This window comes from Rhinatrema bivittatum, chromosome 7, assembly GCF_901001135.1.
Source record: "Rhinatrema bivittatum chromosome 7, aRhiBiv1.1, whole genome shotgun sequence".
In the NCBI taxonomy this organism is placed as follows: Eukaryota; Metazoa; Chordata; class Amphibia; order Gymnophiona; family Rhinatrematidae; genus Rhinatrema; species Rhinatrema bivittatum.
In genome coordinates, this window is record NC_042621.1 from 83,054,752 (window position 1) to 83,082,446 (window position 27,695).

Sequence of the window (27,695 nt, forward strand, 5' to 3'; positions counted from 1 at the left end):
CCTAACGATTTTTGACGATTTAAAATATATCGGACGATATTTTAAATCGTCAAAAAACGATTCACATCCCTAATTTCTATGTTGAAACAAATCCATTGTTATCCTTCTGTGAATATATATATTTTTTTACTTTGATGCAAGCACTAGGCTGGTCAGAACTCATTAAATGCCCACACATAAATTAAGGCACATGCTGGATCTTGTTTTCGTGTGTCAGGACTGTTTGACAGATGTTCCTTACTTTCAGTTCCTGCGTAGTTTGAGGGATCACCATTAGCGGAGGTGGCTAGAGCGATTAGGGGGGCTCTAATTGACACTTCCTGAAGAACTGCACGAGGTCTGTTTCAGAGCATTGTCCCCTGGCGTGGGCTGAGTCCCTCTCTAATTAAAACCACAGCGCGCTTCTTCACTACACTGAACCCACTTCTCTTCCCACAGTGTACCACAGATGTTTCCTTTATGTAAGTCCTTGTAAACTCATTGGAACTGGCTATCTATTTGTGAAAAAGAAAAACAATAATTGAATCTCCCTATTCTAGCTAAGGCACAGAGGAATTCTAAAACTTGAGGTGCGAGGGGAAAAAAAGGTTTAAAAGCCTCCACACTTTCCCTCTGGGTCAGGAGTACGCACATTCCTTCCCTTCACTTTGCTCACTGAAGAGGATGATGGTAAGTAATCCCGTGTGCATGCTTTCTTTGCTACTATCCCTCCTTTACGCTGAATTTGTGTTTACCTTACCAACATACACTAAGTCACAATTTCAAGCTCAGTCTGTATTCTATTTCCCCTCACTGCCAATGGTGAACTCTCCTTGGTGTCCTCAAGGATTTTCGTACAGATAAAATTCTCATTTTCACACTGTAATGTAATATTGCGGAGTATCTTAAATCAGATAATCCTATGAAGCACTTCTTCATAACATAAATTTAACCTGACAAGCTATGCAGGTTACTTTCAAGATGAAGTCACCTTTTTAGTTTAAAGCCCATGATGGTTATACCTTTTCTTTTTTTTTTTTTTTTTCCATTAATACTTTATTAGATTTTTATCAATTCAACATTAATAAAACATAGGTATTCAGGATTACACCAAAATAAAAGAAACATAATTCTATAGGAAATTTGACAAAGTCAACAACCTGAACTAGTCCACATTATATTTGGGGAGCGTTATAACAGGCAAATATTTCCTACATATAATTCACATCTTGGTTATACCTTAGTTTAATATATTATTATTACCTTAGAAATGGTTATGTCTGATCACAATTACTATCAGAAATCAATTCGGATTCTCTGTTTATCTGGGCTAAGGAATTAATCATCTGAAAAAGGTGTTTATCTTCACAGACATTTTTTATCCTTATTTAATATTTATTTGTTCTCTTCCAGGGAAAAAAAAAAGTTCCGTTCACCCTTAGCTGTCCTATATTTACTGTTCACTGTTGCCTCATGTACATTATACCTCATTGTCTTTGTATCCGCCTCACAGCGATTGTTCAGTTTATATGTAAACCGGTGTGATATGTATCCTATACAGGATCATAGGTATATAAAAGTTATAAATATATTTAAATCAGTAAGTTACATTCAAATCTCCATATATACTTTCTCTAAATCACTCACATTTATCCTTTCTCTCATATATAATTGTGTGCCTGTCCTCTCTGTGCTTAACTTAGTGTATTACTGGCACCTTAGAGCAGTCTCAGAATAGAGATCAGGTATGACACCTTGTGCTGTCTCACTTACTGGATTCTAATCTCACATATATAATTGTGTGCCTGTCCTCTCTGTGCATAATTTGATGTACTACTGACACCTTAGAGCAGTCTCAGAATAGAGATCAGGTGTGACACCTTGTGCTTTCTCACTTACTGGATTCTAATCTCACATATATAATTGTGTGCCTGTCCTCTGTGCTTAATTTGGTGTATTACTGACACCTTAGAGCAGTCTCAGAATAGAGATCAGGTATGACACCTTGTTCTATCTCACTGCATTCTAATCTCACATATATAATTGTGTGCCTGTCCTCACTGTGCATAATTTGATGTATTACTGACACCTTAGAGCAGTCTCAGAATAGAGATCAGGTGTGACACCTTGTGCTCTCTCACTTACTGGATTCTAATCTCACATATATAATCGTGTGCCTGTCCTCTCTGTGCATAATTTGATGTATTACTGACACCTTAGAGCAGTCTCAGAATAGAGATCAGGTATGACACCTTGTGCTCTCTCACTTACTGGATTCTAATTTCACATATATAATCGTGTGCCTGTCCTCTCTGTGCATAACTTGATGTATTACTGACACCTTAGAGCAGTCTCAGAATAGAGATCAGGTGTGACACCTTGTGCTCTCTCACTTACTGGATTCTACTCTCACAATTCCTGTCAGCAGAAAGCACTTTGGTTACCATGGATACGGTACACTGATAGTTTCCGGCCACTCCACAGCAGCTTCTCCCTCTCTCCAGGAGCCCAGGTAAATATTGTAAATATTTAAAAAAGTACTTACCCCTTTCTTTGTTAACCACTGGGTTACACTTAGTCTCTTCTCAATCCTGCGTCAAGGACATTAATGTGCTGGGACCCGCAAGCTCCGTTTGGCTGCTGGAACAATTGTGATTTAAATTGATCAATTTCGGCCTTAGGAATTGCAGGGTTCACCAGCCTGTAAAAGAGTGGCGAGTGGTGATATTTATAATAAGGATTGTCTCTCTCCCTCAGCCCCCTCTCCCCCCTCCCACACCGCCCCCCCAAGTCTTCATTAGTCTCACTCCCTCTGTCCCCTCTCCCCCCTTCCACACCTCCCCCCCACCCAAGTCTTCATTAGTCTCACTCCCTCTGTCCCCTCTCCCCTCCCACACCTCCCCCCACCCGTCTTCATTAGTCTCACTCCCTCTGTTCCCTACCCCCCACCCAAGTCTTCATTAGTCTCACTCCCTCTGTCCCCTCGCCCCTCCCACACCTCCCCCCAAGTCTTCATTAGTCTCTCCCCTCCCCCCCACCCAAGTCTTCATTAGTCTCACTCCCTCTGTCCCCTCCCCCCCACCCAAGTCTTCATTAGTCTCACTCCCTCTGTCCCCTCGCCCCTCCCCCCTCCCACACCTCCCCCCCAAGTCTTCATTAGTCTCACTCCCTCTGTCCCCTCGCCCCTCCCACACCTCCCCCCCAAGTCTTCATTAGTCTCACTCCCTCTGTCCCCTCTCCCCTCCCACACCTCCCCCCCAAGTCTTCATTAGTCTCACTCCCTCTGTCCCCTCCCCTCCCACACCTCCCCCCCCCCCAAGTCTTCATTAGTCTCACTCCCTCTGTCCCCTCCCCTCCCACACCTCCCCCCCCCCAAGTCTTCATTAGTCTCACTCCCTCTGTCCCCTTTCCCCAACATACAAAAGAGAATTGGATCCCATATGGCCTTAGGCCTTTTGTAATGTACATTGGGTGTGGGCTTGGCTCTCAGAAAGCCATGAATGAACAATTACAATGTAATAAATTTTCCATGTCAAACAGCACTAACTGCCAGCACTCAAATATTAAGAACCCTTGCTATAAAAAGGCAACAGTACAAATATTATATCGTGCCCTAAAACACCAATACACCACTTATTAGGTAAACAGAACAGCCCAGGCTATCTAAAAAATCTGCAAAATAAAAAAATACCTTTATATAAAAAATTATACAAAATCTTTTAAAACTGCATAGGCCCTTTCTTCAGATATAGATCAGGGATAAATCTAAAAACAGGTCTTATATTGTCTCACTAGCTCATGTACAATATTTTGGATAATACTTACACAGTCCAATAAAAACTATCACAGTCTGACAAGAATACAGTTTACCCCATGAGTCAAATCTGCCATATCAAAGCACCACTAATCCCAGGACTCAAACATCAACCAGCTTACCCTGGAAGGAGCACCACTGCACATATTATAGGAATACACTATTTAATAAAAACAGCAGACATATCAAATAACATCAAACAATTAGGAACATAAGACTAACAGGAAAGAAAAAGAAATTCTCTGCTCTCCTTACCCGGGAACGTTTGATTTACAATCATCTTGAGATTGTCCTTGGGAAGTTTGGGGGGGGCAGGAAGTTATACAAACTTTATCCTCTTTCTCTTCCCCTTACACACACTAACACGAGTCCATTCTCTTTCACACACACAGGCACTCTTTCACTCTCAGTAGCTTTCTTCATGCACACACACAAATGCATCCTCTTATGCTCAGTGGCCTGCTCTCCCTTTTACACTCACACACACAGGCACTCATACATGCAGACATGCTCTCACACAAAAAGGCACTCTCTCCTTCACAGACATGCACACTCAGTGGCTCTCCATCCCTCATACACATAGAAACTCACACTCTGTGGCTCTCTCTCTACCCCCCCCCCCCCCCCCACACACACACACAAACATAGGCCCGCTATCCCACTCACTGGCTCTTACACAGGTACTATCTCACACAAATGAGGCACATGCTCACATTCAGTGGCTCTCACACACATCGGCACACAAAAAAAAGGGCACTCTCCCACTCAGTGGCTCTCTTTCACACACACATTTGGGCACGCTCACATTTAGTAGCTCTCTCCACACAAACAGACACAGGCACTAGAGATGTGAATCGTTTTTATAACTAATTGAAATATCGTATGATATTTCTTAATTTGTTACATATCGGTTAAAAACTACAAACAAACACTTTTTCACCTAATTTTCGTGAAAAATCATTTTTCGGCTTAGTATGCGCTAACTCATGTTAGGGCGCACTAACAAAAAACATGTATTTTTCTTATTTTTTGTTACTTTTTGAGATTTTTGTTAGTGCGCCCTAACATGAGTTAGCGTGCACTAAGCTGAAAACCGATTTTTCACGGAAAAAAAATGTCGATCCACGGGAAAACGAGATTTTCCTGTGGCCAGACGAACCCGATAGCGGGAACGATCTGGCACCCGATTCGCATCCCTAACAAGCAGTCTCTCCCATTCAATGGCTCTCTCTACACAGGCATAGGCACTCTTTCACATTCAGTGACTCTCACTCATACACACACACACACACTCACTCACTCACACTCAGGCACTCACCTTTGCAGCTCTCTCCACACATTCGGAGACAGACACAAAAATGCTCACACATTTAGTGGCTTAATCATGCTCTTTCACTCACTCAGGCTTAGGGCCTCCTGTTCTCGTCTGTGCCTCTTTATCATGCTGCCGGGTCATGGGTCCTCTCTTTTTCAGCAACAGCAGTATGGGCTCCTTAGCGGTCTGCTGGGACTCATCTTCAGCCGCCGATGGGATGGGCTCTGCTGGCAGTCACAAGATCTCCTCACTTTTTCATCCACAAAAGGATGGGCTCAGCGGCAGCCTGCTGGATTACCTGTTTTTTGTGGCATGGATGTAGCAGAAGTTGCAGTGATAGGTCATCTCCTCTTACTGTTGGGCTGATCTCGTAATAGGAGCTGTGTGTTGGGCCCCGCGGCAGGAGAGGATGTTCCTGCTGCCAGCTGTAGGTCAATGAAGTGTATCGTGCTGTTGAGTGCAGTATAGGCTCGGGCTGGAGTTTTTGCTTATCCCTACTGACTTGGGAAAAAATGCGCGCAAAGAAAAAGAAAATTGGTTAGCGCCGGGGATTCACTTGAATCCCTTAAAGGCCCTGAGCACACGCCACTGGTAAATTGTATATCACAATCAGTAAAATCTTGAAGTCACAGTTCTTTTGTTCCAGTAGAAAACAGGGACTGCAATTCAATCAGAATTTACTACACAGATTCAGAACAAAACACTTTGCAGGGTGTGACACATTGCTTAGGCAGAGAGCTGAGGTGCAAATCTGGCCACAGACTAATGGCTGGGATAGCGTACAACCATGGAGTGTTTGTCTCTCTCTTTAGCACCACATACAAAAAACATCTCCTAAAATAAAACTCTAGCTTTAACCGAGCACTAAACTACACTTGATTACATCCCTAAACTAACCACAGAGCAGGGCTGGATCACTTTAATTCTGACACCACACCCCCCCCCCACACACACACACACTCACACTCACACACACACACTCAAGGATTGCAACTTAGAATGGGAAAAACAAAAGGTTCCCAGCATATTGTCAGGATGGTGGTCTCTGCAATGCAATCACACCAGTATTGGAGATTCAGTATAGATGTATTATTAACGAAGGCTAGATCAGAACATTTCCTGACTTAAGCACTGCAGGTAATCTTAAACAGGTAACTCACAGTTTGGGTAAAGTTTACTTTCACTCCAGATCCTGTCCAGGTCATTTCACCATAGTTTCTCTCCTTTAGCCCCTGAGCCATGTAGATACTAGAAACACCTTCCTGCTATCCAGCATCCCTTTTGAATCTCCCAAGGACCAATCTATTTATTTATTTACGTATTTATATCCTGCAAATCCACAGCTCTCAGTGGCTTGCTAAATAACATACAATTTGTCATAAAACAAAAAAACAGTAATAACCAAGACATAAAGGCAAAGTAATAAAATCATGGACAATCCCAGACGTGTAGTCAAAGACTGAAATCAGTCATTAAAAACTGGTTGGAGTAAAGGTCTTTAGCAATTTCTTTAAAAATGTTGTACATTCAGTTAAGGTTAGTTCCACTGGCGCAAGAATTCCAGCAACAGAAAGAATCTGAACCCTTATCTCGTCCAACTGGACAGAACGAACAGAAGGTACATCAAGAAGACCTCTCTGAGAATGTAAGATGTGTATGGAAGGGAGTCAATTTTGTAACATTTTGTGTACAAGTAGGGCCACCTTAAAGGGAATTCTCTGCAACTCTGGAAGCCAATAAAGCTCCTTTAGAACTGGAGAAATATGTGCTCTCTTACTGGATCCACAGATTAAGCGAGTGGCGGAGTTCTATAAAACCTGCAGAGCACGCAAAGTGTTCTTTGGTAACCCAATAAAAGAGTGAGTTACAGTAGTCAAGAGTTTGTAGCATCATTGCTTGCACAGGGGTTCAACAAGGGGTTTAATGGCTTTAACAAATTAGCCTGGTGATGCAATACGTCTGTCTTGGCCCTTGCCGATTAGCCAGAGTTCAGGATTTTCCAAAACCTAGTTTATACTGTCTTTACAAAAACAAGAATTGTTATAACTAGTTAGATATCCTTGTTAATAGGACATAATGGGATAATATGTCATGGATTAGAGACAAAGCTTCTCTGCTTATATTTTAAAAGGATGTAATCAATACAAATTCAATAAATTACCTGCAAGAAAGAGTTATTGGTCAGAGAAGAAGGGGAAAATGCTTCCCTACAGGCTGTTTATTGATTGATTTAAACAAGAACAATACAATTGCTGAATTTGAAATGTTCCTTTTAAATATTTGTGAGCTGTTTATTTAAGTAATTTTCTTTTCAGCATGTTATATTTTTCCATGGTTGGAAAGGGTCAGGAAGAGTTTTGTGTTCCCTTTAGTATAAGATATTTGATTCCTGAAAAACAAGAAAACTTCTGAAATGCGAAGTACAATTATAAAACATAAGGCATGTAAGAAATCTGTTTTAACAATTGCATAATCTCTCTCTCCCACCTTCAAGGAATTTAGAAGGCAATTTTCAAAAAGCTTGCATAGATTGAAATCTGTGGGTACTTTTTAGCTGCATACTTTAGCCAGAAATGTTCAAAGTGGATTTAAGTGCATAAATCCACTTTGAAAATTCATGGATGTGCCCAGAACCCAGTGTAACATACACACAAAGTTGCCTATTCTAAGGCAATTATCCAATGTTATCTGGTTAAGTCATCTGGCTACTTTTCTCCATACCATAATGCTTCTGGATCACTCCTGACTTATCCAGCTTAGTGGCTAATGACTTAAACGAATAACTTGGGCCAGCCAAATAGGCAGGAATTCTAAAAACCTTTTGGAATATAGACCCCTGGATATCACCATCACATGACTAGGACTCACTCTCCCCAGTATAACCAGCCTAGCCTGTGGTAGGGAACAAAGCTCTGGGCCAGGAACTGAAACAAGATCCTTCACATGGCTGTGTACAGCACTTGCCATGGAGTTCCAAGCCATCGAATTTGTGATGGTGACACCAACTGACTGCATGGTCTTCTTCTAGAGAAGCAGTTATTGTTTCCCGTCGATAGCAGGGCTGAATTAACCATGCTGTTATGGGAGCTGTCTTCAGGTCCCTGGGAGGCAGAGCTTCACCAAGCAGAGGTCAGAGCTTTCTCCCTCTGCGGCTGCGCATGGGTTCCTGTGCAGGAAAGTAACAGATTCTCTTCAATCTGTTTTTTCCGTGCGCGGGATCGCAGGCGGAGCTTCTGATCTCCTCAGATTTTTTTCTTTTTTCAAAGAAGATGTCTAAAAAAAACAGAGCAGGCAACCAGGTTTTAAACCCTGTGTATATGGCAAAATCATGTCCATAACAGATGGTCATGATTTATGCTACAGGTGTTTAGGTCCTGACCATATCCAGAGTGACTGCCAGCACTGTGGAAAGATGTCGCCGAGGGCCCAGCGACAACGGGCCCAGAAGATCCAAGAGGTAAAATCGGTGAGAGAGGGCTCTTATGCCCCCCCCCTTTCAACACTCATTCCTTGCCAGGCGAAGAGAACGGACCCATCTACAAAAAGAGCAGCTTCAGTGGAACCTACTATCTCCAGGTCTGGAGAAAAGATAGGATCCACCAGAAAAGGGAAAGAAATCCGCTCGAAAATCTCGGCAAGGGGCAGTGATGTTTCTCCAAGCCCTTCGGCGCACAGGGGAGACAACTCCCATATCAACGCCGCGACCGTCATTGACAAAAACGACCGAAACAGTGTCGGAAGCATCGGCACAAAAAGTGCGGACGTACTCAGCGTCGAAGCCGGGATCCTTGACTCTGACGCACAGATCGAAGCAACATACCGTCTCGAAGCCAACTCATGGAGCGTGGCTACCGACGCATAAAGAGTCTAAGTTAACGCTTAAATCAAACGACGCACAAAGAGTCGACATCGACACATGGGGCCCCCAAGTTGACGAATCTTGCATCGAGATCGATGCAAGTACTATCAGTGGACGCACATGGGACACTTCATTCGACTCTTTCGATGCAGCAGCCAATACACTCGACTCACAAGAGGAAACATGCAACGCACACCATATCTACCACGACGCAAAGCAATCTGACGACTCCACAAAGTCCATCGGAATCATCAGAACCAAATTCTAAATGTAAATGGCGTCACGTTTCCAACAAACACAGAGAGACGAAGCCTCTTATGGATAAACAGACTCTACCCTTTTATTTACAGTCCCATGTCATCACCAAAAAGGTGAACTGATATATCCAGCTCGTCATCAGAGGCAGAAGTGATACATTTGTCATCAACACCTGGATCTTCTCGGAGTCAATCTGACAGTTCATTCAGACCTCACTCCCATTCCTCACACCGCCAACAACCAATCTCTCTACAGGAAGGAAAAACTATTCCAAAGAAGGTTAGGGAACCAGCTCATCTGCAAATAGACAAAATACCCTCGCAGGTACCAATTCTTCCTCCTAGTCGTCCAGTCATGCCACCTCCGACAAGGGAAGCCTTTTTTCAGCTGTCTCAAGCACTATCAGGATTTTTTGATACCCTGCAGACAAATTTCTCAATGCCATCTGAATCGTCTACCACTTCTCCAGATTCTCCACGGCCTACAAAACAACCATCTCTGACCCCCTAAAGGTCTCCTGTTTCACGTCACTCTCCTATAGTAATTGATGTTCCTGATTCACCATGGGACACGGACTCACCATCTTCCTTGCCGTCGTCCTCTACGGGATTTCTGTGGGACCCGCCAGATCAACTGCAGGAGCCATACTCACCTCCTGAAGACCTATTGTATCCCAAGTTTTTAGATAAGATAGGAGCAATTTTACATCTAGAGACCCAAAAAACCCCTGATCTCAGAGCAGAAACTTTTGGTCTCCAAAAGATTTTTGATGCTCCAAATGAACCAACCTCACTTCCTCCACAACCAGTTCTGGACAAAGTAAGAGAGAAATCTTGGGAAACTCCTTTTTCCATTCCAGCCGTGGCCAGGAAAACAGATCTCAAATACAAAATGCAGAAAACATCTTATTTGACACCACAACTACCACACACATCTATCGTGGTAGAATCAGTGATGCAGCGGGCTAAGAAGTCAAAATTACATGCATCTACCCCACCTGGTTGCGATAAGTGCTTGGATGACTTCGCAAAGAAGATATATCAGAATGCTGTGCTCACTAGTAAATTACGTTAACCCCACAATCAATGAGAACCAAAATATCATCACATCCCACAAACGTATATATAAACATAAAAAATGTTTATTAAGAATAATACATCCTGACTAGACACATGATACCAACTAACCAATCATCATTCAACCCCATTCATTCATTAAAAACATCAGTCAATGAGTAACATATAGGCAGTTATAAAGACAAGTATTTTCCTAAGAGTACATTTGTCACTCTCATTTAAATCCCATGTTTACAAAGATGTTAAAGTAGGACACTGTCAGATTAACATTCTTCAGAATTTGATCCCTTATACACGATTGATAACACTGCTGCCACAATGTGTGGCTGAAAAGTACTTGAATGAACAACATTGTGGCAGCAGTGTTATCAATCGTGTATAAGGGAAGCTAGTGCAATGTAATCAATGAGGGAACAATGTGTTCAAACTTCCTTGCTCCTAGTAAGAGTCTTACAGAGGTATTTTGAAGTAGCTGTAGTGATTTTAGTAGATTTGATGATAGGCCCAGTAGAAGAGAGTTTCAGTAGTCTAGGTTTGAAAATATAAGTGTTTGTAAGACAGTAAGGAAGTACTGAGTTGTTAAGGGTTTCAGTCAAAATATTCTTATCTTGGAGTACCCTGTTTTTATTAATTTGTTTGTTTTTTTGTAGTGAAGTTCTCGTCAACCTGTATTCCCAAGTGACTTACTTGATCTAAGGGAGTAATATTAGTGATTCGTAGGTCTAGGGATGGTGGTTTGATTATTGTTTTTTTGGGGGTTTAGAGTTAGTTTCAGTTAAGCAGGTTTTTGTTGTATGATGTTCATGTATGTTGATAGGGATGACGCAGTTTTTTTCAAATGTTTTGTCTAATGGGATATAGAATTGTATGTTGTCTGCATATGGGAAGAAGTTTAGTCCTAGATTTGCTAGTAATGCACATATAGGCCGCAGGTATATGTTGAATAGTGTGGTTGAAAGTGCTGAACCTTGGGGGATGCTTGTATTGATAGGGAAGGTGTCTGAAATTTGATTACCCAGTTTTACTTGGAATGTTTTATCTTTTAGGAAGGATGAGAACCATTTGTTAATATTTCCATCTATTCCAATTTTTCTTAGCTGGTGGTATAGAAGCATATGGTCAACTGTGTTGAATACCACTGTCAAATCAATTAGCACCAGGATATATGATTCATTATTGTTAAAGCCTTGGCTAAGGGAATGAGTAGTGTTTCTGTTGAGTATCTTTTTCTGAATCTATATTGGTTTGGATATAGTTTATCTTCTAGGTGGTTCTCTAGTTGTGATAAAACTGCTTTTTCTAGAACTTTTGAGATGAAAGGTAAGTTAGAGATTGGTCGATAATTGTGCAGTCATCCGTTCTTCGATTTATTTTTTAGGATCGGCTTAATCACAGCTTGTTTTGCTCTATCTGGGACCAATCCTTCTGCTAGCAAGTGGTTTATTATTGTTGTGAATATTGGGTTTATTACGCTATTTACATTTTTCAGCATGCTTGCAGGGATAGGGTCTAGTGGTTGGGAGACGGGTTTCAATTTAGTGATTTGGTTAACTTCAACTTTAGATACTGGGTCAAATGAGTTCCATTTCACTTGAACAGGTTTTTCTTCAGGCTCTTTTGTTGGTAAGCAGTGGGAGAATTGTGATTTAAGTGCATTGATTTTGTTTAATAATGAATTAGCATATTCATTGCATGAGTATTTTTGTAAAGTTGTAGTTATTTGAGATGGAGGAAGATGCATCTGGTAAGGTTTTTCACTGTTTCAAAGAGTTTTGAGTTAAATATTACATCATTAATATGTTTTGCATAGTATTCTTTATTTGCTTTATTGATTTGTACATGGTATTTTGTTAATAGAGATTTGTATTTTTCTAGGGTTTCCGTAGACTGGCATTTCCTCCATTGTTTTTTCGATTTTCTCAGTCTGGTATGTCTAATTTCTTCAGTATACCAAGGTTTCTTTTATTTGGTTGTGTTTCCTTCATTTCGGAATGTTTTAGTCTGAATTGGGCATGGGGTATCTGCTATTTCATAGATGATTTTATCCCCAGATGAGGAAGCATTATGGTGCTCAAATTCAGCTATTTTATTTTTAATAGTGTCTTTGAATGTTTGGGTTTCTATCTTTTTTCCTGTAGGTGAATGGTTGATTGTTATGTGGATTTGTTCGTAATATGGTGAGGAGAGTTATTTCAGCTTTTATTAGATTATGATCAAACAAGGGCAATATTTTGTGGGAAGAGTTGATTACCAGTTATTTTGATTAGTGAAAATAAGGTCAAGGATATGTCCTGCTCTATGGGTGGGGTTGAATATGAATTGTGACCAGCCCATGGCTTCCATAGTATCTAGAAAGATTTTGCATGCTGTAGATTTGGGTATGCTATCTACATGTAGGTTAAAGTCTCCTACGATTAGAGTTGATTCTGGAGCTGGAAACAATTTAATGAAGACCTCGATTAGAGGTGAGCAGTCTTTCTGGAGTGTCCCAGATGGGCTATATATCAAACCAATATTTAGGGGTGGCAATTTTAGTATAGCAATCTCAATGGGTGGGTTTATTTCTACTTTATATGGTTTAAGTTCCCTTTTGCAAATGATTTAGAGGCCCTAACCTTTCCATTTGTGTCTGGGGAAGTGACATTATAGGTTGTGTTATCTATTTGGTTTAGAAGGACAATATCACTGTCTTTTAGCCATGTTTCTGTAATGCAGAATATAGTGGGATTTAGGGCCTCATTTTCTAAAGTATCACAGGCCTGCGATACTTTAGGAAATGAGGGGCGGGGGCCGAAATGGGGGGCGGGCCTGTGCTAACCAGCAGCGATCGCACCCAATAGCGCCACCATAGAAGGTGTAGCTATTGGTTGCTAACTCGGACGCAAAAAGGGCCTTACCTTTTCGTCGTCTGTGGCATCTTCATGGAGTCGGCCCCCGGTGATGCCCCGACTCCTCCTCTTCCAGAGCCAACTCGCCTCCATTTTGGTATTGCACGCAGTAAGGGACATTTCGTATGTGAAACATCCCTTATCACGTGCGATCCGTTTAGAAAATAAGGCCCTTAGTTCATCTAATATGTCATAAGAACATAAGAAACTGCCCTGCTGGGTCAGACCAAGGGTCCATCAAGCCCAGCATCCTGTTTCCAACAGAGGCCAAAACCAGGCCACAAGAACCTGGCAATTACCCAAACACTAAGAAGAACCCATGCTACTGATGCAATTAATAGCAGTGGCTATTCCCTAAGTATAATTGATTAATAGCCATTAATGGACTTCTCCTCCAAGAACTTATCCAAACATTTTTTGAACCCAGCTACACTAACTGCACTAACAACATCCTCTGGCAACAAATTCCAGAGCTTTATTGTGCGTTGACTGAAAAAGAATTTTCTACGATTAGTCTTAAATGTGCTACTTGCTAACTTCATGGAATGCCCCCTAGTCCTTCTATTATTCGAAAGTGTAAATAACCGAGTGACATCTACTCGTTCAAGACCTCTCATGATCTTAAAGACCTCTATCATATCCCCCCTCAACCGTCTCTTCTCCAAGCTGAACAGCCCTAACCTCTTCAGCCTTTCTCATAGGGGAGCTGTTCCATTCCCTTTATCATTTTGGTTGCCCTTCTCTGTACCTTCTCCATCGCAACTATATCTTTTTTGAGATGCGGCGACCAGAATTGTACACAGTATTCAAGGTGCGGTCTCACCATGGAGCGATACAGAGGCATTATGACATTTTCCGTTCTATTAACCATTTCCTTCCTAATAATTCCTAACATTCTATTTGCTTTTTTGACTGCTGCAGCACACTGAGCCGACGATTTTAAAGTATTATCCACTATGATGCCTAGATCTTTTTCCTGGGTGGTAGCTCCTAATATGGAACCTAACATCGTGTAACTACAGCAAGGGTTATTTTCCCTATATGCAACACCTTGCACTTGTCCACATTAAATTTCATCTTCCATTTGGATGCCCAATCTTCCAGTCTTGCAAGGTCCTCCTGTAATGTATCACAGTCTGCTTGTGATTTAACTACTCTGAATAATTTTGTATCATCCGCAAATTTGATAACCTCACTCGTCGTATTCCTTTCCAGATCATTTATATATATATTGAAAAGCACCGGTCCAAATACAGATCCCTGAGGCACTCCACTGTTTACCCTGAGTAAATTGACCATTTAATCCTACTCTCTGTTTCCTGTCTTTTAACCAGTTTGTAATCCACGAAAGGACATCGCCTCCTATCCCATGACTTTTTACTTTTCGTAGAAGCCTCTCATGAGGGACTTTGTCAAACGCCTTCTGAAAATCCAAATACACTACATCTACCAGTTCACCTTTATCCACATGTTTATTAACTCCTTCAAAAAAAATGAAGCAGATTTGTTAGGCAAGCCTTCCCTTGGGTAAATCCATGTTGACCATGTCCCATTAAATCATGTCTTTCTATATGCTCTACGATTTTGATCTTGAGAATAGTTTCCACTGTTTGTCCCAGCACTGAAGTCAGGCTCACTGGTCTATAGTTACCCGGATCGCCCCTGGAGCCTTTTTTAAATATTGGGGTTACATTGGCCACCCTCCAATCTTCAGGTACAATGGATGATTTTAATGATAGGTTACAAATTTTAACTAATAGATCAGAAATTTCATTTTTGAGTTCCTTCAAAACCCTAGGATGCATACCATCCGGTCCAGGTGATTTGCTACTCTTTAGTTTGTCAATCTGGTCTACTACATCTTCCAGTTTCACAGTGATTTCGTTTAGTTCATCTGACTCATTACCCCTGAAAACCATCTCTGGAACTGGTATCTCCCCAACATCCTCATTAGTAAACACGGAGGCAAAGAATTCATTTAGTCTTTCTGCAATGGTCTTATCTTCCCTAAGAGCCCCTTTAACCCCTCTGTCATCTAATGGCCCAACCGACTCCCTCATAGGTTTCTTGCTTTGGATATATTTAAAAAAGCTTTTATTATGAGTTTTTGCCTCTATGGCCAACTTCATTTCAAATGTCATTTATCAGTGGGATTTTTTTTAGATAGTGACTGTACATTTAGTAAAGGGAGAGTGACCATTAGGCTGGAAGAGGTCACAGGATGAGAATTGTGACTCATCTTGGGATAGATCAGGTTTTTCCTTTCTTGTTTTTCCTTGTTTTTTGAAGTCTTCTGATAAATTCTATGGTTTCCTCGTCCAGTGATTGTTTTAATGAGGTAGACTAGATCCATTTTAAGAGGTGTTTAGTTGTGGCTGAGTTTAGATTTGCTTGCTATGGGCGTCACTAAAGACGCACACAAAGGGGCAGGCTCCTTTGTTGCACTCCTTCGTGTGCGCACCTGTCGGCATTGCAGCATCTCACTTTGCCCATTGGCAGTGGAGGTGGGCGGGCGCCTGACGTAGACGGGTCAAGGGAGGAACCGGAGGGCTGGCGCCGGCACCCATTTGTATATAAGCAGCAATCCCTCTCAATTTTATTTCTATTTAATTTCTCTTTATTCAGCTTTCACATAGTTCACTTGTATTGCTGTGACAGTCTCAGCAATTTAGAAATTTCCCTTTTAAAATTATTTTACTCAGGGATTTTCAAATTCACTTTACAATAAAGGATTATTCCTTCCTCAGTACTTTCCTTGCTTGTCACATTTTTCAGGTAATTAACACTTTTATAAATGTTAGACTGGAATGTGCATATTGATAGTATGCACATGTATTAAAGTCACTCTCTTTCCAACTACTATTTAAGGGATTTCTCACAGACTATTATTAACCCAAGTGCATTTTTATGTTAGTTTTGGTAGGACACCAACAGCAGAATTCTGTTACATTTTAAAGCTCTACCCCTTTTTCCATCAATCGTGGGGTTTCAGTGAAAATAGGGATTAGGCAATTTCCATCCAGAGCTGTCAAAGATTAAGGAGAGTTTCTCACTCGCTCTGTTTTAAAATCATACTGAAATATTTTTGGTTCTCAACTAAGGAAATGTGAGGAATTCTGCTTGGGATTTACTGAAAATATACTGGGAATATTTTTTTGTTCCTCAAATAAATATTACTTCCTCACTATGGCCTAGATTCATCAAAATTCTATAAATTTCGAAGGAATAATGCCCGTGATAAGCAAAAAGGTTGTGACTATGATGATTTAGAATTATCACACCCTAAGAGAGCGAGGCTCTTTTTAAGGCTCTCAAAGTAGTAAACTATTTATTCCACTGTAGGAGGGTAATCTAGTAACTCGAGATGAGATTTTAGTGGTGATCTAGGGTTTGGGGGGCAGTTTTACATGCACAGTCAGATGTACGAAGCAGACCAGTACACATCAGTGAAGATCTGATGTGATTTGGAATGAGGAAAGATACACAAATGAGATTTCTACAATGAACTCTCGCCCTAGCTATTTGTGGCATGAAAAACGTGCGGTAACGTGTGTTACACTATCGCACGCTGTTAATGCCCTCCCCTCCCAAATTCCTCCCCTTTGAATAAATTTTCCTAATTTTTATTCGTGTCACTTGATGTGATAAATAATGCATGCGTTATGGCGCTATCGCGAGCATTAAGGCTCTAACGCCCGCGATAGCGGCCTAACATATTTTGATGAATGACTCTGTATGGGCCTGATTTAAAAAGACATTTACACACTTAAAATTTGGTTTTATATGTGTAAGTGTACTTTACCTGTGTAAGTGAGCTTTTGAAATTTGCTATAATATATGCCATTGAATTGTCCATAAAGTGCACTTTACACATGCATATGGATTTTTAAAATTGCTACGATAGATTGGTTCATTTACTCGTGTAACTTTTTAAAATTACCTCCTTGGGGGAGATTTTCAAAAGTTATGCGTGATTTTATAATGTGCCTGCTGGTGCGCGCATGTTATAAAGTTGGGTCGGTGCACGCAAGGGGAGTATAATTTAGCAAATTCGCATAGCGACACATCGGGGCTTTCCCCAGTTCCCTCCTAGACCGCTCCAATTAAGGAGCGGACTGAGAGGGAACTTTCCAACCCCCTACCCTAACCTCCCTTCCTCTTCTCCTAACCTACCCTCTCCCTATTCTAGCCCCCCTCATTTTTTAAACTCACGTTTTGCTCCTTGAGGTTTCTCCTTGTCACTCCACCCAGAAAAGATCCATGATGCTGGCCACATTGCAAAGGTTAATCACATTAAAAATGGTAATTCCAGTTCTGAAGGATCAGGATGATATTCCATTTATTTTGTGGTCCCCCCAAAGGAAGATCCTTTTTTCCCAATATTGGACCTCAAGGATGTCAACAGATTTTTGCACGACACTAATTTCAGCATGGAAACTCTGTGGTCATTAATTGTTCGTGCAAAAAGAGGAGTTTCTCACTTCTCTGGATCTGATGGAAGCATATCTCCATACGAAAGGAACATCAGCATTTCTTGTGCTTCACAGTGGATAATTGCCAGGTTCTTGTGGCCTGGATTGGCCACTGTTGGAAACAGGATGCTGGGCTTGATGGACCCTTGGTCTGACCCAGCATGGCAATTTCTTATTTTCTTATGTTCTTATATTAGGAGGTACCACCTAAGAAAGAGATCTAAGCTTCATAGTGGATAAGACTTTTTAAATACTCTTTCTCTGTATATAAAATCAGACCAATTGGAACCATCAGAAGGTTGTTGCTCAGTTATTCCAGCTCTACCAGAGACTATGAGTTATACATTCCCACAGAGCTTTGATCAGCCTTTCCCACTGAATATTTCACCCCCTGTTACACTAAAACATCTAACTGAACATTGATTACTTAGAACCATGGAACCCATATCAAGCAAATACCCCTAATACCAGTCTGCAAAAGAAAGAAGACCAAGGGAAAGGATTAGAGAAAAAAGCAATAGAATCAAGAAAAATACAGATTGAAAGCTCGCTAATACTAGATTGTTTAACAGAATTGTCTCTATATGATCAAGCTCAATTTGTTGGCCCTCAGAGCCTTTTCCTCACAGAGTCCATAGCATGCAAACTCCAGCTTTCTTTACTATGGTGTTCACTCAAACGCAGCTGCAAATGTCACATTAGTTTGTCAACTAACTTTAAATGATTTGGACAGTGGTAAATAAATTGTTCTTGTGAACTGATTGTTTTAAAATTAGGCCTGCAAGCAGTGGAAGAAGAATCAACAGCACCCATGAGGAGTCGGCTTGTCTTCCAGGTTATGACAAATGAGATATTTGTCAGCTCTTACAGTGACCTATATTTTAATATGTGCTATTGGATTATTTCTAAAGAGGTTTCTTACCCATAAAAGAATTATGCTCATTGGCTGAGCTGTGGCAAAAGTACAATTGAATTAGAAGTTGAAATCGTTTAGGATTCAAGTAGACAAGCTGTCCCTCAGGCAGAGCTGTGATGGGGGTATCAGGCTTTGGAAATAACACAGAAAAGGGATAATTGATCTAAGGTATCATTACTAACATAAATTGAATAAAGTAATGCTGATAAGCTAAAAGGTTAAAACCAAGTTCCTGAATTCAGAAAAGCTGGTCTGGAAACTCAAAAGTTGAAGTAAAGCAGACAAACAAAAAAAAATCTTTTATGTATTATTAACCTGATAGCGCTTACTAAATGCTCGCTTTCATTTTATTAATGAGGAAGCAGCAAGTTGAAAAGAAGCAAGCACGATAAATATTTATAGTGTTTTTGAAAATTGCTGTTTTTCCACATTTTCTTTAGATTACTTCATGACTGATGAATCTGTGTCTCAGAGTAGTTTTTAGCAGTCTTCACTAAGCTTTAAAAGAAAGATAAAGCAACTTTAAAACAAGATGATGGGGAAAGCCAATAGTTGCTCAGAAGCACATGGTTCAGAATGATGTACCTTAGAAAGATACTAACAAAACAGGGAACTTAAGGCATCCCAAAAGAGACATTACAATAAATGCTAAAGTAGTCCAGTGCCTTTAAGTAAAGAGCGAACAGAGCAAAAGTTACCCCTGTCAGATGATGAGCAGGTTGTTAATACAAATAAAAAGCATACTTTAAAGTGTCTATATACAAATGCTAGAAGTCTAAAAAATAAGATGGGAAGGTAAGAATGTATAGCACTGAACAAAGAGGTAGATAGAATTGGCAATCCTGCTGCTGTTAAACGCTTTACTTGACTCTGCTAACGTAAGCTTGCTGTATGACCAAGCTGACCTTCTGATTTTCCCTGCCTTGATGCTTCCTCGATGCTGGCACGGTGGAGGAGTGGATTATCTCTGCCCCTTTCAAGCATCATCATTTGAGGCCTGCAGGGCCTGGTAAAATAACGGGCACACAGACGATAGGTTGTTGGCAAAGGTCCTTGGTTTTTTAGATTTTCCGCTTTTCACACTTTTTTTTCCAGAACTTCAAAGTGGATTACATTCAGGTACTGTAGGTATTTCCCTATCCCCAGAGGGCTTACAATCTAAGGGGGTCATTTATCAAAGTGCTATATGGCGTTTTTGCATGCAAGTACAATGCAAATGAGAGGATATTGGGGTGGAATTTGTGGCCAAGTGGACTGGGCTCACAGTTTTGCGAAGCCACTACACCTTTTTCATTTGCATAAAATCGTGCAATGCGATGTTTTTGCAAATGCCGTTTTATGCTCCTGGAGAGCCAGCCTAGCTATGAAGGCCCTCCCACAACCACTGGGGGAAGAAAGAGAGAGAGAGACTGAGACTAGCCATAATGCCTCACACTACATAGGTATTTATATCTCTATGGGAGGCCCACCTAATAACTTGAGGTGAGGTTTAGGTATTAGTGTAGGGGTTAGGGGCCACTTTGACATTCAAAGTGAGACGTACTAACAGAACAGTGCTCTCTTGTGAAGATTTGATGACCTTCAGAGTGAGGAAACTCACCCAAAGATGAGATTTGTGCAATGTTCTCTCAACCTAGCGTGATGTTACCCAGGAAGAGAGGGGCGGGGGGAAGAAACGGGGGGGGGGGGGGGGGGGGAGTGATCCTGCGATAGCCAGCAGCGATCACACCTCCAAGGTGCGATAGCCAGCAGCGATCGCACCTCCAAGGTGCGATCGCTGCCGGCGTCGCGCCAAATAACTACACCATAAAAGGTGTAGTTATTTGGCACGAAACTGGCTTCGAAAAAGACGTATACCTTTCGCTGTCGGCGAAGTCTTTGCGGCGTCAGCCCCAGTGCCACCCCAACTCCTCTTCTTCCAGGGCTGACTCTGCCCCAATCTTGGTATCGCACGCATGCGAAACATCCCTTATCGCGTGCGATCCGCTTGGAAAATGATCCCCTAAGTTTTTACCTGAGGCCTTCACTGTCAACTATGCTGTTTTACCTGTTGTCTGCCTCTGCTCATAATATAGATGTTAGTATTATACCGATGATGACAGGAAGAGACAGATACAGTATATCTTTCAGTTCTCGTCTTGTCTCTATTCCTAAGTCTAGATTCTTCAATAATCTAGAGCGATCTTCTACCTCTTCTATTGTTTCTAGATCCAATCCAGAAACAATAGAATTGTAATTTGTCTATGGGTTATTGTTAATGTTTTGTCATTAAGGAAAAATAGGATATTTCCTCTTATTTATCTGATGGGTCTTGATTTATTTTTGACAAAAACTTGGTTTTCATACTGATCTTTCTTTTTTAAACATGATCTGTCCAACTGGCTATTCTTTCCTTCAACAAGTAACAGAAGATAAGCAAGGATATTTGGATTTTCAGAAGGCGTTTGACAAAGTTCCTCATGAGAGGCTTTTAGGAAAAGTAAAAAGTCATGGGATAGGTGGCAATGTCCTTTCGTGGATTACAAATTGGCTAAAAGACAGGAAACAGAGAGTAGGATTAAATGGACAATTTTCTCAGTGGAAGGGAGTGGGCAGTGGAGTGCCTCAGGGATCTGTATTGGGACCCTTACTTTTCAATATAGTTATAAATGATCTGGAAAGAAATAAGACAAGTGAGGTAATCAAATTTTCAGATGATACAAAATTGTTCAGAGTAGTTAAATCACAAGCGGATTGTGATAAATTGCAGGAAGACCTTCTGAGACTGGAAAATTGGGCATTGAAATGGCAGATGAAATTTAATGTGGATAAGTGCAAGGTGATGCATATAGGGAAAAATAACCCATGCTATAGTTACACAATGTTAGGTTCTCCCTGCTCTGTCACCCCTCTCTCTTCCCCTATGGTTCAGCTGAGTAGAACTGAGTAGCGTAGCTCCACCAGCCTTTGCTGAACAAAGGTGAGTTGTATTCACTGGTAATGTTCATGAGGATAATGTCAGTATTGACATCAAGAATGGGGTAAGTGTCAATTGGATATGAATAGCAACAATACCTGCTAGTCATACTTAGCTATTCCTATCAATAAGGGATATCATAAAGATTTTATCTTGCTATTGGCTTATCTAAAGCATATTTTAAATGTACTGCTGCTTTATCAATCACTACCAAAATGGTAAGGGAAGTGATTATATGAGCTCCAAAACTTAAAAAACAAAGCCATCGTAACATAAATAGATTACCAGTACTTCACAATACACTGAGAAATAGTAAACATTTTCTCACACTAAAATATAGTTTTGTGTTAATTTCCACTTTATAAAGTTAATTAAAAGGAACAATTTAAAAAGGAACTGTGCCTTCACTATCACAATTAGCAGGTGCAATACGTTTTGCATTCATATCACATTTAATGATGGTGCAAAGCACTATTTCCACCACTACTCAATCAACTGCACACAAGAAATCTCATAAGCTGCTGTGTGAATTGCTTACCCCGTTTAATTCTGAAAGTGCACAAAATAATTGCATATGGTACAAAAATTAGCAAGCAGCACTGAGACTTCTGCTCCGTGCTTAAATGGGAGCCTTATGACCGTTTTGTCTTCCAGCTCATGTAGTGAAAGTTGGTTGTTCTACAAGCGATTCAGGGGCATTGTATTGAACAGCATGCATTAAGCTGTTTTGCATGTATTTTTTTTTTATTTACTTTTCTGACTGCAATTCAACCACTGTCCATCCCCATTAGCAACAACATGACCCAGGCAGGTCCAAGATTAAGGAGCTTTTTCCATAATCCAATTGTGCACATTTACCTTTAGGGTAGCCTATTTTACATTTACCAGATTGCCCCATGTTTCTGCTTAAAAGCAAAAAAGCTAGAAACCAAAACTGACTTAGTTTGCTTCCTAATTTTGTGAAGAAGGCAAGATCCAATTTGTTCGCTAACACCCCCTCTCCGTCCCTAGGCTGCTTAGCAGCATTCGTGTGCCTATAAGCTCTGTATCCTTTTTTTTTTTTTTTCGGAAGATCTGTACCTGATGAGATCTTGTCTTATTTCTCAGGAAGGGACAAGTGGTGGCACTGTTCCGTTTCCAAAGTACTTAGGTTTTCCTGATTAAATAAATCACGTGGAGCGAGAGGAGCCCAATTTAAAAAGCTCTCTCTCCTCTCCAGCGCCTGCAGTTTATCTGTATGAAAGCGCCTCAAAGTTTTCCCTGGAGAGACAGGGTTAAAAATAAATAGATTAATCGGTGTTCTTAAGGGAAGAGTTAGGAGGCTGGGAGAGCATCTCAGTTTGTGGCCCCTGTCTCCGCATCCAGCGCTAGAGATCGGTCATTTATTGTACCCCCTGCCACATCTGCAGCCACAGGGGCAGAAGGGATCCTCGCAGTTTGGTAAGCGTCTTCCTCTTTTCTGGGGCAGGGGGTAATAGCTTTCATATCTGTATGCTGCATGCCTAGGTATCTATGAAGATGGGAATATTAGCTTCCCTGGCTATTTCAGGGCTTTTAGATTTGTGTTATGAAATGTGCAGACCTTAGCTTTTAAACATCTGATCTACAAACCAGTGAAATAATACCATGCACTTTGGTTCTGCTTTAGTGCACACTAAATTATTATTAATATTATTATTAACTTTTGTATTTGCAGAACGTGTGTGCTTATTTTTCCCAAAGATAGGAAAAAGTGAAAAATCTTCAGTGAAACAGATCATTTTGTTGTCAAGTTAGGGGTTATTTGGTAGAGATTTTATTTCTTGCCTTTTCACATATTCTGTTACACGTTTGACAGTGTTTTAATTCCAAAGAGAGAAGAATTATTTTGAAAGATGCTTTAAAGTGTGCAGTTTATTTAAAAGTGGGTTTGCTCAATGCCTGGAGAAGACCACTTACAGATTATTGTAGCTTTACCTACACATCGGTGACTCTGGGGACTACCTCTGCCTGATTTCAGTGCACCGGGACACAATGTGGCTGTATATAATCCAGCTGCAATTTGTTTTGAAAGATGCAGACCATACATTTTATTTTAAATAAATAAAATACTTCAAAGATTGATAGTACTTTATTTTTTAGTGCTGATGTGGTTTGGAGAGATCAGCCAGCTTAAAGCATTTGCCTTTCTTTAGTTCTGTTTCATTAGCTCACGTGTGTTACTTTCACCATTTAACAGAACTCTAATTTTCTTTCCCCAGCTTTGAAAAAAAGTGAGAGAGAAAGAGTTGGGAAAAAAAAAAAGCCCCCAAACAAAGGAAGAGCTCTTCATGTTTGCCAATCTGATAACAAACCACTTTGGATTGTTCTTCCTTTCTCTTTTTCAATCTCCCTACACATTGCTAGACTACTAATCTGATCACAGAAAACTGCATTGAAAAGTGCACTGGCAGAGAGCCGCCTCAGTTTTCTGGATGCTCAAGGCAAGGATGAACAAACAGGGTCAGTTTGACCAGAAATTGTCTGCAGTAGCTCCGTTGAAGGAATGCTCGGTGGAGAAGAAAGATGTGGAGCTGATTCTGGTGAAGGAGCAGAATGGAGTTCAGTACACCAGCAGTGCCATTCTGCCAGCCTCCTCGCCACAGTATTCAGTCACCAGCCCCGAAGACCCGGAAAGAGAAACATGGGGCAAAAAGATTGACTTTCTGCTTTCTGTCATTGGATTTTCTGTGGACCTGGCCAATGTCTGGAGATTCCCCTATCTCTGCTACAAAAATGGAGGGGGTAAGACCATTGTTTTTCTTACTTTTCAGCACGACACCATACTTGCATCAATGTTCAAGCTGCATATATGCATTATCAGTTTTGTAGGGTTAAGGACAATTTGTAACACCTGAGAAATTACGAGTCTCATTGAAGTGAATACTGCTGCCTCCTTAAGACTTCCTATAACTGCCTTCTCAATCCTATACAATACATTTTTGTTATTACAGCATATAGCACTCTTTTATTTTTATTTTTTTTTATTTTATTAAGAATATCAAAGCTGTTTATTGAGATGACTTACTTGGGAACTGCTAGATAAACAAGATCTAGTATTTCATTCCTGGCTTTTTATAAATTAGCCTGGTTATATGGCTTTTGACTTCTGTCTGAAACTTTTTATGTGACCTTCTAAAATATTTCTAATACCATATGTCTTACTACTAATAACTGATGATCATACCTCGTACCCTGAGGTCTAAAATACCGGCAAGACTCCTTCCCATTTTTCATACATACACATCACATATTGTTATGAAATAACACAAAAAGGCAATCTGGCTAATGTCCTAGCAAAATATTCTCCAAACAGATTAAATTACATGCAACTTCTTTAAAATAATTACTTAAAGATAGGCAATTGAAGATAAGATGCCAAGAGCTCCTTAAGATAAGTAATTGAGGTAAATAAAAATAGAACACTGTTCATGTTTGGATTGTGTGGAGAAGCATGCAGAGAGCCTGACTTTTCTCTTTACTTTATAGCTTCCTCTCTGTAAAATTGTTGACACCTGCCAATGTATGGCAAATAATTAAGATACAGACAGCAATAGAAGTACAGTAAAGAAAATAGGGATATGCACACATTTGAAATGAATGGGTAAAATGCAAGGAATTAAGACCATTTTTATTTTGTGGACCCCCAAATGAATTAAGGGTGCCCATGAATTTAAACAAAATTTTATTTTTGTTTCTCCCTCAGATCTATTGCACATAGAAAAGTGCTGCACTGAGAAAGCGGCAGTGAAACTGATAACTATAGCAACCAATCATTGCCTGTGTAAGGTAGTACCTGGGCCAGAGCCAAGGTTGGAGAAATAGGCAAGTAGACAGGATGAAGGATCAATCAAGATGAAGCGTTTTTGTTTTTTTTTTAAATTAGCCTATATCTGGCATCTGGATCAAGTGATGCTGATGTCCTCCCACTGAGCATGTGCACAAAAACTTCATTTTCTCTGTTGAACTTGCAGAGAAAGCTTGTCTTTTCAGAAGCTCTCTTAAAATCAAAGGAAACCTTTAAACAAGGCGAGAGGAGTTTTGTCATTGGCAAAAGCTTTTTCTGCACCAGTGCTCTCACAATGACAGAGAGACAGAGGCATGGCTTTCTGTCTTGTTCACTGGGGAGGGTAGTGGACTGGAGATACAGAAGCAGCAAACACTGATTTTTTTTTTTTTGTCTGTCTACACAGTACAGTACATTGGTTATCTGCAGACAGATTGCAGTAAAGAAAAGTACAGCCTTTTCAGTTTATTCTCTTTGTGACAATTTTTGTTTTGTGTGTATCAAAGGAGAAGGTCAGTAGTGCATACACATACACTGCATGTGTTTATGCATGAGATCTTTTTGCATACATTGTGAGGATATTCCTAGAAAGAGAGAGACTGATTTTATGCCATTAGCAAGATGCTTACTGGCAAGTTGGCAGTGATTCCTAAGCACTATTAAGTATATATGAAATCAGTATGAGAGTGGCACTGGTGAACGATATGGTACCAAATTATATTGTGACATCAAAATCTCCATAGCTACTTCAATTCCATCATGCCACTGCAAGGAAAGGGGAGAGGAGGGAATGGAAGGGGCAGAGGATTGAGTATTGCTGCAGAGCTTGTCTAGCCTCTGAGAAATACAAGCAATATTAATAGGAGTGAGAAAAAGGGAGTCCTGCCCCTAAACATGAGACTTTTGTAGCCAGAGAAAGCCAGGAGTGGAAGCCAACTCAAGCCATAAGATATGAAAATTGGGAAATATCTTCAGTACCTGAATGTAATCTGCCTTGAAGTGGCTGAAAGGAGGAATATAAATCTAAGTAAAATAATTAAAAGCATGTGCCACAACCACATGTTCCTCTCCCTCTTACTTTGGAGAAGGGACAAAAAGCAGGACATCCATCCACAGCTAGCAATAGCAGGGCAGAAGCAAGGACAGAGGCAGCAGAAGTACAACACCCAAAACAAGAAGCATACTCCTCCATGATTTCTGCTTCGGTGGTAATGGAAGCAGTATTTTCAAATAATGCTTCAGAGGACAAATCGTGTCTGGGATTCCCTGAATCAGAAGATATTGAAGAGCTAGTAGCAAAGAGAACTGGAAGCTCTAGTCAGTGGTGTTTTAGCCTCCAATGAGGAGGTGGGGGAGGTAGATGATATTGATGGTTTGAAGAGCAGGCAGTGCAGTTAGTGTGAATGGTGTCTCTAGCATTTTTCCTCACATCTTCAATTCAATTCAGTCCATCTTCAATCTCAACTCCAGTGCAAGCAGCAGCAGCAGCTTCAAAGAATGCAGAGAGATCACAAATGATCTCTGTTGTGTAGAGGTGGTTTAAAATGAGGAATAATCCTCATTTTGCATGGTGTATTCTCTGCATTAAGGCAAATAGTTGAGAGAAGGTACTGGGGCATCTGACAAATGCTGGTAGGTAGCATTACCTACAGAAACACCACCCACTAGCCTTGGCAACACGGGAAGGCAATAGTATTAGCCAAAGGACCCCCTCTGCCACTCAAAGCAGAAACAGTAGCTAACCCCATGGCCTTTCCATCGGTCAGGTGGCATGCCAGCAGCCCCCTGCCATGTGTCTGCAGTGGCAAACTACCATAGAGTAAATGGGATCATGTTCTGTATCATTGTTCTGCGTCAAGGTAGGCAGCATTCAAAGTAATGATGAGATGCATCAGGGAAATAATTGCCCTGGATAACCAGCCCCTGCAGATAGTGGAGAGCCTGGATTTTAAATGTCTGGTGCACATTATAGCCCCAATTATAGCCTTCTTTTTTTTTTTTTTTATTAACATTTTTATTGAATTGTATAGCAACATTCAACATGAGCATAAACAGATAAGTATTCAGATAACAACAAGATTCATATTCAAGCCAGTGTTCCGTCATGCAAGTAACATCAATGAAAACACCGCCATACCATTTCCTATATTCCCTTCCCTCCCCCCCCCCCCCCACCCCCCTCCCTCATGTTGGAGATATGCAAGTAGGGAAGTAAGAGTGTGAGACTCCCTGGACAGCTGTCGAGAAAGCTAGACATCCATCCCTTTGGCCCGCCTCTGGCTCTGCCAGGTACGGTATGGCATCCAAACCTTCTGATTAGATCCCCCCTGACCAGGTCGGCGTAGATTCTGAGACGA

The 27,695-nt window shown here is 40.8% G+C and overlaps 1 protein-coding gene across 1 annotated transcript in view; it reads left to right on the forward strand.

Annotated features, from left to right (window-relative positions):
- The window catches only part of SLC6A2 (solute carrier family 6 member 2), a 415,085-nt gene continuing 387,390 nt past the window's right edge, over window positions 1–27,695 (forward strand). Inside the window, exons 1-4 of the mRNA XM_029608577.1 lie at window positions 1–461; window positions 540–669; window positions 2,408–2,491; window positions 23,774–24,296. Of these exons, the coding sequence (XP_029464437.1) occupies window positions 23,987–24,296 (310 nt within the window). The 5' untranslated portion in view covers window positions 1–461; window positions 540–669; window positions 2,408–2,491; window positions 23,774–23,986. The remainder of the gene's footprint in view (window positions 462–539; window positions 670–2,407; window positions 2,492–23,773; window positions 24,297–27,695) is intronic.